This window comes from Phoenix dactylifera, chromosome 12 (assembly GCF_051530095.1).
Source record: "Phoenix dactylifera cultivar Ajwa chromosome 12, Ajwa_hap1_PhDact_Kaust_v1.1, whole genome shotgun sequence".
Lineage (NCBI taxonomy): Eukaryota > Viridiplantae > Streptophyta > Magnoliopsida > Arecales > Arecaceae > Phoenix > Phoenix dactylifera.
The window spans coordinates 3,771,728-3,785,752 of record NC_143201.1 but is presented as its reverse complement, the minus strand read 5'-3'; the positions used below and the strand labels follow the sequence as shown (position 1 = coordinate 3,785,752).

The 14,025-nt window shown below is 35.4% G+C and overlaps 1 protein-coding gene across 10 annotated transcripts; it reads right to left on the bottom strand.

The window, feature by feature from the left end:
- Nucleotides 1–1,286: 1,286 nt before the first annotated feature.
- Nucleotides 1,287–12,929, bottom strand: LOC103713826 (6-phosphogluconate dehydrogenase family protein). 10 transcript variants are annotated; one of them, XM_039118281.3, is made up of 11 exons: nt 12,647–12,926; nt 11,399–11,487; nt 10,931–11,045; nt 9,162–9,312; nt 7,239–7,321; nt 6,945–7,040; nt 5,525–5,667; nt 4,503–4,581; nt 3,779–3,858; nt 3,587–3,657; nt 1,288–1,603 (listed from the first exon to the last, which is right to left on the bottom strand). In XM_039118281.3, exons 1-11 carry the CDS (start codon nt 12,923–12,925, stop codon nt 1,437–1,439), a joined length of 1,353 nt encoding a protein of 450 aa, XP_038974209.3. In that variant the 5' UTR covers nt 12,926; the 3' UTR covers nt 1,288–1,436. The 10 variants fall into 10 exon arrangements, with proteins under 10 accessions (XP_038974216.3, XP_038974209.3, XP_038974208.3 ...); XM_039118280.3 differs by having other exon boundaries at nt 1,292–1,603; nt 4,503–4,587; nt 12,647–12,921; XM_039118287.3 differs by having other exon boundaries at nt 1,461–1,603; nt 3,779–3,824; nt 4,503–4,587; nt 12,647–12,922.
- Nucleotides 12,930–14,025: the final 1,096 nt, after the last annotated feature.

The following is a 14,025-nucleotide window of genomic DNA, read 5'->3' as shown; positions in this document are numbered from 1 at the left end:
CTTCCATTATATTATACATCTATATGATAAATTTGTAAGTAGCAACCAATTTTCTCTTGAAAAAGAAAAAAAATTAAGCAACATCCGTTGTAATGCTATCATGACCCTTAATTTTCATTTTTATATTTTATCTTTTTTATTTTATATTTATTTTTTCACTTTATGTTTTTCATGTTTTTATCTTTTTCATCGTAGAATTTTATTTATTTTTTATATTTATTTGATATATATATATATCTCTATTTTTATTTAACTTTTTAATATTTTTATTTTTCTTTGATTAGCTTTTCCTTTAAGATGCAGTGCGCAATGCTCATTTGCTAGTATATCATACACAATGAGCCTTTAAGAAAAAAACTGATATCATATTACAATACATGCTTGTTGATTTATGTCTATGTTTTCATGGAAATAACTATTTCTCCCATTTAAGAGTGAAAACATCATAGTTTTATTTAAAGAAATTCTGATTCCAAAAGACATGATTCCACCAACGAGCATTTACTCGATGGCTTGGGCAAGGAGATGGAGGTTCGATTTTCATTAAAATCAGCCTTTGAGAGTAGGATGGATATACGGTAGAAAAGGTAGGGATCAGCTCCTTCTAAAAGAAATATAATTCCGTTGCTTATCATCATATCAAACATGGAATTGGGTTCAAAATCGAAATTTTCATTTTATTCCGTATTCATCCTAAAATGTAGCATAAAAAATTTTCGACCCAAACCCAATCTGAATCTTATTCCCGTGCTCATTCTAGTGGAACTAAATCGTAGCATAAAAAGTTTTCGACCCAAACCCAACATGAATCCACGTGATTCTAATAATTCAATTCTTCTCATTACCACCTGCACCCTTTCTCATAAAAAATCGTTCATTAGGTCAAAAGCTGATTGTCCTCACGAGAAATTATATGCACCACAATCACATAGGCATGTTCCTATGGACCAATCACTGAGATGAGCACACGATGAATGAAGTCCACAGAAACATGCGTATATGATTGGTGTGGTGCACCATCGCATAGTGCACGTGGTGCAGGATATAATTTCTTCGTTGCTTGCAACAGGGTAAACATCCAATGTTCAAAGGCCCGAGAAATTGTTGGATTGTACGGATGCAGCTGCAGCGGCATAGAGTCCAGTTTCCTGCAACTCTGGTTCTATATAAACTACATGGATTTTGTTCTGGTGAAAGATATTTACCCGTGAGTTTGAAGTCCGAACCAACCTGCCCTAAATCAGTTGTCATCCCTGGCACAAGATATACAGCTCAAGGCGGAGGAAGATTCTGAGTTCGAAGTTGAAGTTAGTTTGAAGTTCTAGGCTTCTGAACAAGATATACAGCTCAAGGTGGAGGAAGATTGCCTTTGAATATCCATTCTAGGGTGGCTTTTGCCATGTACTCTAATAACACCTCTCTCTCTCTCTCTCTGATCAGAAGGGGTTAATCACTATAATCCCCATCTCTTTCAACCCTACACCTATTTTACCTGTCAAGAGCCGACTCCAACCGAAATCGATCCATGCTGACATGTCCAAGTGATGAGGAATGATACCATCGGAGCAAGCACAGGTGGTGCCAACCTTTGCATTTAGATATGCTGAATTGGTGAATTAGCTTCAATCACTTAATCATCATTCCTGAGCTTGATGAGAGAGGTGTTATTTCAGTTGAGAACTTAATTTAGCTTGCTGAATTGGTGAATTAGCTTCAATCACTTAAACTTTCAGTTGAGATTTTCTACATCATGAGCTTTATTTCTCCAGTTAAGTATGAATTATGTAATTCATACCTATCGATACCTTTGCATTTAGATATGATATATCAGTGAATTAGCTCCAATAAATTAATTATCACACCTGCGCTTCATGAAAGGCAAAATAGAGATCTACTGTAATGAATAGCAAATTTTACATTAGGGTTTTCGTTGACACGAGCTTTTTTTCTTAAGTTTTGATGAGCTTTGAATTATATTGTAATTAATATATAACAATGTAAAGGGAGGCATGCGAGAAAGTAAGATCCCTGCTAGGAATAATATTGCTGCCTTGATCCCTCTTCACAATGGAAGTTCCTGAGTTTCATAATGTCGGATGCAAAATTTCTTGAGGCAGCTGTATGTTGCCAAGGGAGGTCAAGCTTAATTGAGCCTCATGTCAAATGAGGCCAGGCTCAAAGTGTTTCTCATCTAACTTACATGATTCTTTTTCTTTCTTTTAGGCAAAAACTACATCACTACAATTCATAGTTTATGAGTCACTATGAAATAATAAGAATGGGAAAGTTGAAAAACATTAAGACAAATAATAGCTATTTTAAATAACCAACTTGGATTTATACCTGAAATATCAACAAGGGAAGCCATCTTTTTGTTTACATAATTGATAGAAAAATATAGAGAAAGGGAACAAGTCTGCATATGATCTTTATTGATTTACAGAAAATTGATGATAGGATGACAAGATAAGAGATTACACGAACTCTAGGAAGGAAAGGTATTATATATAAATGATATATTGAAATAACTGAGTACATGCATGCTGAGCATTAACAAGTACTAGGAGTTGTGGCACATGTAAGTTTTTTTTCAGTCACAGTAGTCTTACATCAAGGATTAGTACTAAAACCATATCTTTTTATATTAATTATGAGCGAACTCATATCTAATATCCAGAAAGATGCACATTACAAGTAACCTGCAGATAATATAGTACTGATTGATGAAAAGAAAACTAGGTTGAATATTAAATTTAAAAACTGGTAGAATCAAGAAAAAGTATATGGAATGCAATAAATGAGAATAAAAATAAAGTTATTATATCAATTAAGATCAATGGACAAATGATACTATAGTAACTCATTTCATTATTTAGGATCTATTATACAAAATAATAAGAAGATAGACGAACATACGTGTAATAGAATTAGAGCTGATTGTATGAAATAGAGAGATACATCTGGAATATTATGTCATAGGCGCATATTTTGGAGACTTGAAGGAAAATTTTATAGAACAATAGCAAGGCCGACAACATCATATGGTTCAAAGTGCTGAATAATTAAGAAAGTACATGAAAAAAATTGAATGTGATAGAGATAAGAATACTGAGATGAATGTATGGTAAAAGTAGGAAGAATAGATTTAAAAAAAAAATACTAGAGGAGCTGTAGGAGTTGGACGACTTAAGAATAAAGTGATAGAAAACCGATTGAGATTGTATGGTTTTATACAACAAACATCTGAGAAGGCTCATATAAGGAGAGGTACTTTAGTTTACATTGAAGATTGTAAAAAAGAGGAAGTCATAACTTAATATAGATGGAGATTATAAGGAACAATATGAAGAAATTTGGAATGACATCAGAGGTGATCCTAAATATGAATACTTGCGAATGAGAATCCATAAAATCAATCTCAAATAATCAGGAAAAAAGAAGGCTAGAAAAGATTATGATTATGAGAAACTACTTGGATACAATTTAACATTCACTCCTTACATATCCATTTTTGATCCTATACAAAGCATGTTTGATGAACTAGTGCACAGTGATGACCACAGATCTACCTAGCTCTCATCCTTACCGGAGTAAAAATGGCGGAAGACACAGGAGAAGTCCTTAGAGTCATAGCCCTTCGCACACAATTCCATGTAACTGCAATCAGAAATTTGTTTATAGAAGCAGTGTTAAAACCAAAATTAAATGTAAAATATCGAAGATTACAAGGAGGTCTTTTTTTCTCAAAACACTTAAATTTACTCTGAGGGTAACTCACATATCACGTGCTTCAGAAGTAAGGGGGCACTTGAGACCGATCTCTCCTGCAGATGTCATGGCCAATGTCAAGTCTTTAGCCTGTATGAAAATTATTCTTGTATCATGATCGGCTGATTGATTTCAACATGCATCTAGCCTGGAACTATACCCTTGGTGCAACTATAAGCTTCTTTCTAGGGGAAAAATGATGAATCAGGGGGATCAAAATATGCAATACTATCAGAGAAAGTAAGAGAGAAACTAGAATTTATTATATCACATCAATGCATCATCAGAACTGAAGTTTACATAGAACGGAGTATTCCCATCAATATTGCAAAGGCCTTTTCATATTTCAAAAATTCAATGATGGTTAAACATCATCTGGGAATGAGAAATGGAGACACCACAAGGTGTGTTGAATGTTAAGTTTCGTATGGAGCAGTCTTTTCAATGTAAGATTGAAATTGAGCACTAAAAATTGCAATCTAATAGGAAGATGGGTTCTCTGAGTAGAATTAAACACATGGAGCAACCTCATAGTAAATTAAACATACATAAATTACTTGATAACAAGAAATGCCTAGTTGGATGTTAGTAATGACAATCAATGTGAGGATACATATAATTATAATCATCAGCTGAGGGTATTGCCCGTTCTTTGTTATGAAATTTTTGAGAGATCAGACCAATATTATCAATTAAAACTTTGTATAAAGCCAGCATATACACATATTGCATACCATTAGTTTAGATGCGAATCCGCCATCATAATTCCTTGATGAAGGCACCCCTTCCATTACTCCAGGGACTGGGTTGTAACTGTCACTATCAAATGTTGTGAAAATTAGACAACAGTTCAAGATCTACTTCGCCAGGGTTAATCAATGTCAATAAATTCATAGAAAGGACAGAACACTTAAGATCTCATTCTTTTTGGTAATAACATCTGAGTATTTTATGGACAAGGGTATTATAGGATGTTCTAACTGAACGCACCTAACATAATGAACATGAATGAGCATAATTTTGGTCAAGTCTTTGCTATGTGGGAAGCCTGGTTGGTAACCTTGTAAGCCAATGACAAAGCATATCACAAGGACTGAAATTGTCAGCTTTTGTTGTTACTATATCAATCTCAAGATCTCAAAGCAAGCAATGTAACAAAAGGATAAGGCTTGAGGTAACTATTTTGGGTTGGCACCACCTGATACATCAAATTTTTATAAAAGTAGTGGAACTCTAGGATACCTACGTTTAACCAATTTCCTAGAAATTAAGTAATAATAACGTTTCCTGAAACTCTTGTGAAGATAAGAAACTTCACAAAGAAAGTTTTCCATGATTAACAAGAGAAAGTTGTTGATCATCAGCAAGAACCATTCCTATGAAGGATGAAAAGATCAAGTTGGCAGAAGATGATATCATGGCCAAGAAGGAAGAAAATACTTGTTTATGGGAATTAAGAGAAAATGGTTCAGACAACCAGTTGAACTCTCTCAATATTGCAATAAACCAGTCATCCAAGTGTTCACATGTACAATTAATGGGAAGGATTGTTTGTTTGTCCAAAGGCATATTGGCACTACGCAAAGTAGGTTGAGAGGCATTTTAGTTAACATCAAGAGAAAGTCAAAGGCATATCAGCATTATACAAAATAGATTTGAGAGACAAATTTAGGCTTCATTAGGAGAGACTTTTGTACCATATGCTTCTCTAAATATTGAACAAATACATTTAGGACATAAGATGAGGGTACACTACCTACTCCAACAGCGAGCACTTGATGAATTGAAAATTTTTGTTAACGTGCTAGCTGTAATCCCTAGATGCTGACCAAGAACAAATGCTTCAGAGACCCCAAGCATGCTAACAGCCATTGCCAAATTATTGCAAATTTTTGCTGCCTGAGACCAAAAACCACACTCAAGGTGAACTCAGGGTCAGTTCCAAAGCTGATAGAATTATGAACATCATCTTGTGAATTGTGATGGAACTGCACATATTTACAACAGCTCTGTTCATCCTCCTTGCCATCACAGCTGGAATACTAATTCTCACTTGAATCAAACATATTTACACTTAACTAAATAGAAATGGGATGGACATGCTATCATGACCAAGCAATTAACAGGAAAATGACATGCCATTAGACCAAAGAAAATATTGCAATTATTCTAGCTGCTTACTCATATGATATAGGGGATACTTAAAAGTTCTAGTTTATGAATACAAAAGCACCAGTTGGGGCTTCCAAAATTTATGCATGTTCCGTGAAGTTAAGCTCGGTTTTCTATGTTTCAATTGCCCCTTTTTTTCAAAAATCAATTTCCTCACATGTGGGACACAAATTTTCACATTTCCAGTATTTCAAACCAGAGTAATGCTGAACCAGTACCGGAAGCCGTACCGGTCGGCGACCAGACCGGTTCAGCTCGTTCGGTACCGTCCCGGTATCGGGCCCGTACGGGCAGAGCCCAGCCGGAGCCGGGGAAGGAGAAGAGAAACAACGAGCGAGCAGGGGAGAGAGGGAGAAGGAGAGCCGCGGAGGGGGGGGGGGGGGTGGGGGGCTGCGCAAAAAAATTTAGAAATTTTTAAATGAAGTTGGTAAGTGGTTTGCCGACTTCACTTAAAAATTTCCAAATTTTTTTCCGCAGCCATAGCCTCCGCCACGCCCCCACGGCCCTCCACAGGCGTCCGCGGTGGCTGCTTCTCCTTCCCGCTCCCGCTCGCTCACTGTTTCTCCCTTTCTTCCTCGGCTCCAGTGCGTACCGGTTTTCATGGCGGAACCGTACCGGTTCAGTAATGGCTGAACCGGCCCATACCATACTTCAAACCAAAATAATTAACTCATAGTTGGAGTTATACTAACACCATTTTCAAGTTTTTCCATAGCTAAATTAATTGTCAAGGAATTTGGCTTTGAAAAGAAAATTTTAATCATCTGTGCAGGTGGAGAATGTAAGATAGTTCTCTTGAATGAAATAAGATAGTGCTCCTCATTCTTAACACATATTTCAGTCACTACAACAAAGTTGTACGATGAGTAGGATGCCTCTTTGAGATTGTTCTTAAATTAGTTTTCAACCCAGTACAAACATTCTATTTTTTGCATACAAGTAGAGATAGGCATGGGCATTCAGCAGAAAGGAATTTAGGAAATTAGAAAGAGAAGTAAACTTACAGCACCATTGCCAGAACTGCCACAGTAGATTGTCTGTTTACCCATTGAGAGAAACAAGGGCTTTGCAGCCAGATATGCCTCCTCTAAGCCACCAACCTATACAACACAAAATTGGATTTGTTTACAGGTCAGGACATAATCATGTATCTACGTGTCAATAAAATATATACAGGTATATGTGTGAGAGAGGATCCTCAACTGGATTTCCCCACCGTTCAAACTAATGGTCCTCCAAATTATCATTATGTGACTCCCAAATAATTATTGTAATTAATGAGGAGCACAAGGCAGTACCATAAAAGTAAGGGTCCCTGCTTCTGCGGCAGGAACGCCTCCAGATACAGGAGCATCCAACATGAGTGGATTGTCTGCAAACCCTGAACAATAACATCAGGTTAATGTCTAGTAATAATAAAGAAATGAAAAAAGTATTTTTGACTGAATAGAATATATAACCAGATTGACTTAAAAATTGCCTATATGGCCTTTTAGGTTAGCCATGCTTTTCATGAAAGATCATTCCATTTATCCATCCAACATGTGATTCCGGATTTCATCTCAGATCCAACCATACATCTTCACAACCTCATGAAGTAAGAGCAACATGATAATAGTCATTCCTGGCATTTTTTAGCTGAGTGTTAAAGTATTTTCTGAAACCAGAAGCTCTCTAGTTGCTCAAGTGCTGAAGCCATAACAAGTGACAATAATTTAATACCACTGTCTTACTTGAATCAATTTAAAAATCACTCGATTTAGATAATTGAATCAAGTGACAAGTTGGTTTGACTACCTAGATATTGGGGCTCATCTAGCTTGCTAATTGTATCCATGTTTTTCCTTTAGGTGCACCTAAAAGCTTGTACATGACTATCAACATTATTACAACAACTCATTTTGGACTCGACCAAAATCACTATGCGTTGATGGTAATATTGGCAATCTTTAGAAGATCACCACCCTACCACCAGTGTTTCTTGTTCATTCATATACTACCTAGATTTACATATGATAAGCGATAAACAGTGTGCCCAACTCATCATGGTATGATTGTTAGCCATATGGTAGGGGCATCAAGCCCAACATAATGGAGGAATAACATAATGATTGTTTCACATCTACTAGCACATCAAACTCAATATAATGAAGGAATAGCAGCACTAATTAGCTAGAAATATGTGATTTCTTGAGCAATATACCAAATTTTGTAAGCCAATAAGTTGGCAAAAACTAAAAGCGTTAGTGAATTATTTTTCATTTTAGATTGTGTCGCTGCTCAACAAAACATAAGATCCATTGCTTAGGTCTTCCAAAAGAAAACACAGACTATTACATGACCGAAATATTATTTTCATTCTAAGAAAGATCATTGTTATCCCAGAATTTTCTTCTCTTATGGTGTATTTTTGATTTCTGATAATACGGGATTTCAGTAGGATGTTCCATAAAGTTGTGATATGGATAGATAGGATTCCATATGCTTGAAATATGGTTTGTGCAAATTGTCTAGGATGTCATATCTCTAGTTTCTATATTTAGAAGGGTCAAGAATCTCTATCTAAAAGAACTATCTAGCCTTTTTTGGAGAAAAAATAAAGAAATATATGTATTAATGGGAAATAACAATCTTTAAAGTGGTTATTAGGAGGTCCAGATCCTCTTGAAGTGGTCCATCTTCTCTTTCCTTTCCTCACTTTTCACATTTCTTTTATTAAGATACAATGTGATTTCATCATCGTCATATCATCAAATTTATCTATTTAAATAACAGAGTTTTGTAAGAATGGGTCCTCAAAGAATATCCTGCAGATATGTTAGATCTGAGTCCTAACATCCATCTCCATGTAACAATTCTCATCTACTTCTAATGTACAGAATTGCAAGAGTTACCATATAAAGGCAGGCTTAGTTGGCATTCAGGAAAGCTATCATATTCTTCAGAGCATGATATGTTCAGTTAAGTCGGAGGACCGTAATATGATTGTCAAACAACACAGCTGTCAAAGGAAAGAGTCTTTTTTTTTGCACACCCAATGTTAATGCTTCTAATTCAATTCAAAGAGATGATGGTACAGATCAGATTCCAAGAATCATGTATGGATGAAATTAAAAGACAGATAAACAAAATCACTCAAAGAGATGATGGCAGAGCCGTATAGGTCAGATATCCAAGAATCATGTATGCATGAAATTAAAAGACTTCAGCTTGAACAGAACCTTTCTTTTCTTTTAGAAGACATTTTGAGATGTTTGTGGAAAGAATTCTTGAAGTTTGTGGATCAATTGTTGAAGAGTCTATAAACAACCATGGGCTTAGATGACTCCTGCAATGTAGCAAGCCATTTTGTCCGGTATAGACATCCAAAACCTGCAAAATGGTTCCAGAATGTCAAAGCTACTTCCATTGAACACTACAGTGAAGAAACCCACATAACATTAGTCAAAGAACTGAATCAACTAGAGGTTAATGTAGCGACTTATATCTCTATGCAATCAGCTATCTAGAAATCTGTCTGGATGCAAATTCCAGACAGCATTAAGTATCAGAAAAGCCACATATTATCTTGACAAAACATTTTCTTAAACATTATGTTATTAAATAAGGTCTTTTAATCCTTGCCATGCCTGTGATTTATGCCATTTGTGAAGGAGTGCAATGACGCCAAGCTAGTAAAACAAGAAAATCTGCAGATATACAATCATAGTAAAGAAAATAAATTCAAACTTAAAGAAAACATCACATCTCGTCTTCTTGTACTCTGACTGGTTTCTGTTAACATGTAGGAAGTCCTTTTCAATCTACAATAACAATCTTCTTCTTCTTCTTCTTACTCCAAAATGGATAATAACACGAAATGGAATATCAATTCTGTAATCCCTACGTAATGATGCCAACAGTTATGATACTGAACAAATATCAATTCTCACAGTCCAAAGGTACAGGAAATGTGAATAGGTGCAGAAACTGGATAATGGTTCTGGAATGTTTTCAAAACTATAATTCAGTAATCCCTACATAATGATAACTATTACCAAGTACCTTGCTTAATATCCAAATGCACACGAAATGTGAATAAGTGCAGAAACTGGATTAAGGTTCTGGAATGTGTTCAAAACCATAAATCAATAACTCCTACACAATGATAACTAAGACCAAATACCTCGCTTAATATCCAAATGCACATGAACGATGCTTTGAAAAGCAAACTTTGGTTACACTTATCCAACTGTACTCTTATTATAAATAATAGAGCTCTCCAGATACTTAAAATTCAAAGGAGATTTATGGAGAAGGGAAGGTAGCTCCAATAGAGTGGTATAAATATCTATATAGACTGTAGTCCAACATAGAAGTACAAGATGCCAATGTATCAGCAGGGAAGTCTATTTAGTCAGCACAAGAAAGACACGAAAAAGCTTCAACAAAATGGGGAATTGAGAAGGCAAATGGGTACAGAGGAACATGCAATCACTGTGTCAGAGACAATATACCAAAGCATGAAATCGAAGTACTTCTGACAGAACTATCACCATCCTACATGATAAAATTCAGAGAGCCCTTAATTTTCATGCCATTGGCTTCTTTAAAGGTATATAATCAGTGTATGAGTGGCAACCTAAAATATTCCCCTGTACATTATGTTTGATGAATTCCTCAGTTATAATAATATTAATATGAGCAAATGACTCCTGCTTATGCAACAGGTAAGTTCTCAAATTTGGCATGCAAAAAACTCATTGGGTGGTTTTAACAAAGTAAAAGTAATTAGCATCCATGCTAAGATGCAGTGCAAGTGGAATTTTGGCTTTCTTTGCAGGCCTTGCGTATTTCATCTAGCAAAATAGGCAAACTAAAAGGCAATAAGCAAAAAAATGGATGTGCATAGAGTTGATTCGATAATGAGATTAAGAATTTTAAAGGTTAAAACACAATATTAAGAAAAGATAGAAAAATATGTGAACAGAATGGAACATTAATGACTTACATTGGAGGAAGAAGGTAGCATTGTAATTATGACATCACTTGACTCTGCAACTTCACAAGGAGTTTCTTTTGTAGGAATTCCTTTATCCGAGAACTTTTTCAGGGCATCATAATTACTAGAAATCATCCAATGTCTCAGATTTTGTATGATCCAATAAACTCAAAAAGTAATAAATGAAAATTCACAGACTAAACTAGGCTAATAATAATCATACAACTATAGAGTCATTAATAGTAAAATTAGAATTATGAACACGAGAGTCAGCTCAATTAAGAGAGTTTTGATTCTCTGTACAATTTTAGTTCCTAGCTGGAAACCAGAAACAAACATAAAACTAAAGATTATAAAGAAACAGAAAATGCTACAGTATATTGCGTACAACTTAACAAATAAATGAAATAATATCAGAAGTAAAAAAGAAATAATCATGAATATAGAATAGAATAGAATAGAACAAGAGAGATTTACATGTCATGAACAGTGATTTTGTATCCAGCAGTTATCAGATTACTTGCCATATGGAAACCCATATTTCCAAGTCCAATGAATCCAACCCTCTGCAACATATCAATAGGTAATAGAAAGACAAGAAAAAAGTAATCCAAATATTGTTCAATGGAAAATAATCATATCTCTAAAACAAATAAAGAAAGTAGTAAGGTCCGCCGTACCGGTACCGGTCGGCGTACCGGTGGCGGCCCGGACCGGTCCGTACCGGTCCCGTACCGGTCTGAACCGGTCCCGTACCGGTTCTCCAACAATAAACTACTGGTACCGGATTCCACGTTGATCCGGTACCGGTCCCAAGCCGGACCGGTACGTACCAGCCCGTACCGACAGGTACGGACCGGTGCTACAGACCATGAAAAGTACCTTTTAGAATAACTAAGATTAAATACTCGCTAACTTTAAGAAAAAAAATTGTTGTGTTTTAGTTTAGTTTATATTTGATGGTTGTAGATTCATTACTAAACTACAGTGCAGACAAATAACCTATTCGTTCACATAATACTCTCCATGGAAATCATATAAGTGGCAATGCACTGAGTAGACTACCCAAAGGAAAAATGTAATGAGGGTGAGAGCTTTTCATACTTAGTCACACTAATTTAGAGCTTTTCATACTTAGTCACACTAATTTGGTTTTCACCTCATCCGTGTCCTTGCAGTATACTCTCCCACAAGATCAAAAACTCATACTGGATGGTAAGAGAACTACATAAACAGCAATTTTACATTTTCAACTTCGATTTAGGCTTTAATAGTTCACATATTAAGCCTAATGCTCAATCTATACTATCATCATCAAAACCACCAGCTTTGACTCGCACAATGATCAGCTTTATTTACTGATAAATAGATTATCCAGAAAATTCAATAACCTTTTCAAATTAGCTGCTTAATTTCCTCAAAGGAACTATTTTTCTCAGATTCTTCGATTCATCATCCTAAACTTTCAATCTATATTTCCACTTCCACTTCGATTCGGACATAGATGGTTTATGAAACTGATCAAACCCACTAAAAATTAACTATTTTCTGTCAAATTAACATTTTTTTGTTAAAAAAAAAAAGTCAGGTATGTACTCTTATTGCAAGATGTTATCATATAAATTTCAACCAATTCAAGCATCAACCAAATTTTTACAGACTTTGATCCGTTAAAAGCAGAACACAAAATAAGAATAATACAGGAAACAAGAAAAGATCACTCGCCTCTAGGTGGAAAGGAATGGAACTCGAGGAGAACCCTCGATTCAAAAAGGGCCAAAGTAGAGATCGAAGATTACTCGACTCGCATCTCGAAAGAACTCCGCGAGCTCGTAACCTGCTCGCGATCGCCATCTCTCTCTCTCTCTCGGAAATGCAGACGGCTTTTAACGCAACTATCAGGTTATAATCACCCCCGGTGAGAATGTACGTGGTGTGGTTAACTGGGATCCAACTTGATTTGGACCCAACCCTGACCTGGAATTTGAGCCAGTCTTTGTGCATGGATTTTAAACCAAGGCTTAACTTTTATCCTCAAATTAAATTATTAAAAGTAAGGATATGTTTAGCTATCCCTGGAAAATAAATCTATTATAAATTGAATGGAGGAATCACATTGACTCATGCATCAACTCATGTGCATTGCACATGCCAAGAAATCACATATGCCTCATTTTTTGTCATGATCTATATTTGTTGAAAACAATATACTTGTACTTTATTTATTTTAACTTGAATAAACATCTTCGGCTGATAATTGTAAGTGCTTAGTTGGAAGTCCTCCATTTTTCATGTATTATACTATCAACCCATTTTTCTCACGCAGTTCTCTTTACTTTTAGTGTCTAATTATTGTTGAGAATGCGAAAGAAAAATAATTTAGTTTCTCATAACAAAAGAAGAAAGGGAAACAAAAAAGAAGACAAGACCTGGAATTTATTGTTGTTTAGCTGATATAACTTTTAGTTATCTATGAGGGATTTTTTGTTGTTGTTGTTGTTGGGGTTGGGGATGGTCTTTGATCGATCACTCTCTCTCTCTCTCTCTCTCTCGGAAGGAAAAATGTTAGTGGTCAAAAAAAATTATGGCCCCAAATTTTCTCTCCAAAAATTCTTTGAAATTTCTTTTTAGTTATCGAATATTTGAAACAAAATTTGCCTATTAATTATTTTTTTGATAGTTAATTAGTCTATTAAATTTGAGAAATATTTGGAACCAAGCAAATATTAGACGAAACTTGCATTGGGCTCAACCAAAACTCCTTGTCCAACCTGCTCATTAAGAACAGTCGGGTTGGATCGGTTAGACTGGGGCTTAAAAATCCTACTCCAACCAAACCCAATTTTTATCTAGCTTAAGATCAGTCTGCTGAATTAGAAAAATCTCAACCCAGGGCGAGATTAGCTTTAGGTCAAAGAAGATAGAAATGTTGGTTTAGGTTAAGGTTTAACCTTAACCATCATTAATTTACTATATTGTTGGCAACTGATGTAATAATGGCCATTATAACCAGTACAACATTTCCAAACAACACCAATCCTGAAAACCCTTTTACTCAATGCACATATTCATCAGGTATCGGACACATTTTTTTTACATTGAAT

Coding starts and splice junctions, on each gene's coding strand:
- LOC103713826 (XM_039118281.3), bottom strand. CDS start 12,925: ATGCACAAAGACTGGCTCAAATTCCAGGTCAGGGTTGGGTCCAAATCA. Junction 11,488..12,646: donor CCATTCCTTTCCACCTAGAG/GCGAGTGATCTT, acceptor GATATGTTGCAG/AGGGTTGGATTCATTGGACT. Junction 7,041..7,238: donor CAGGGACCCTTACTTTTATG/GTACTGCCTTGT, acceptor TGTGTTGTATAG/GTTGGTGGCTTAGAGGAGGC.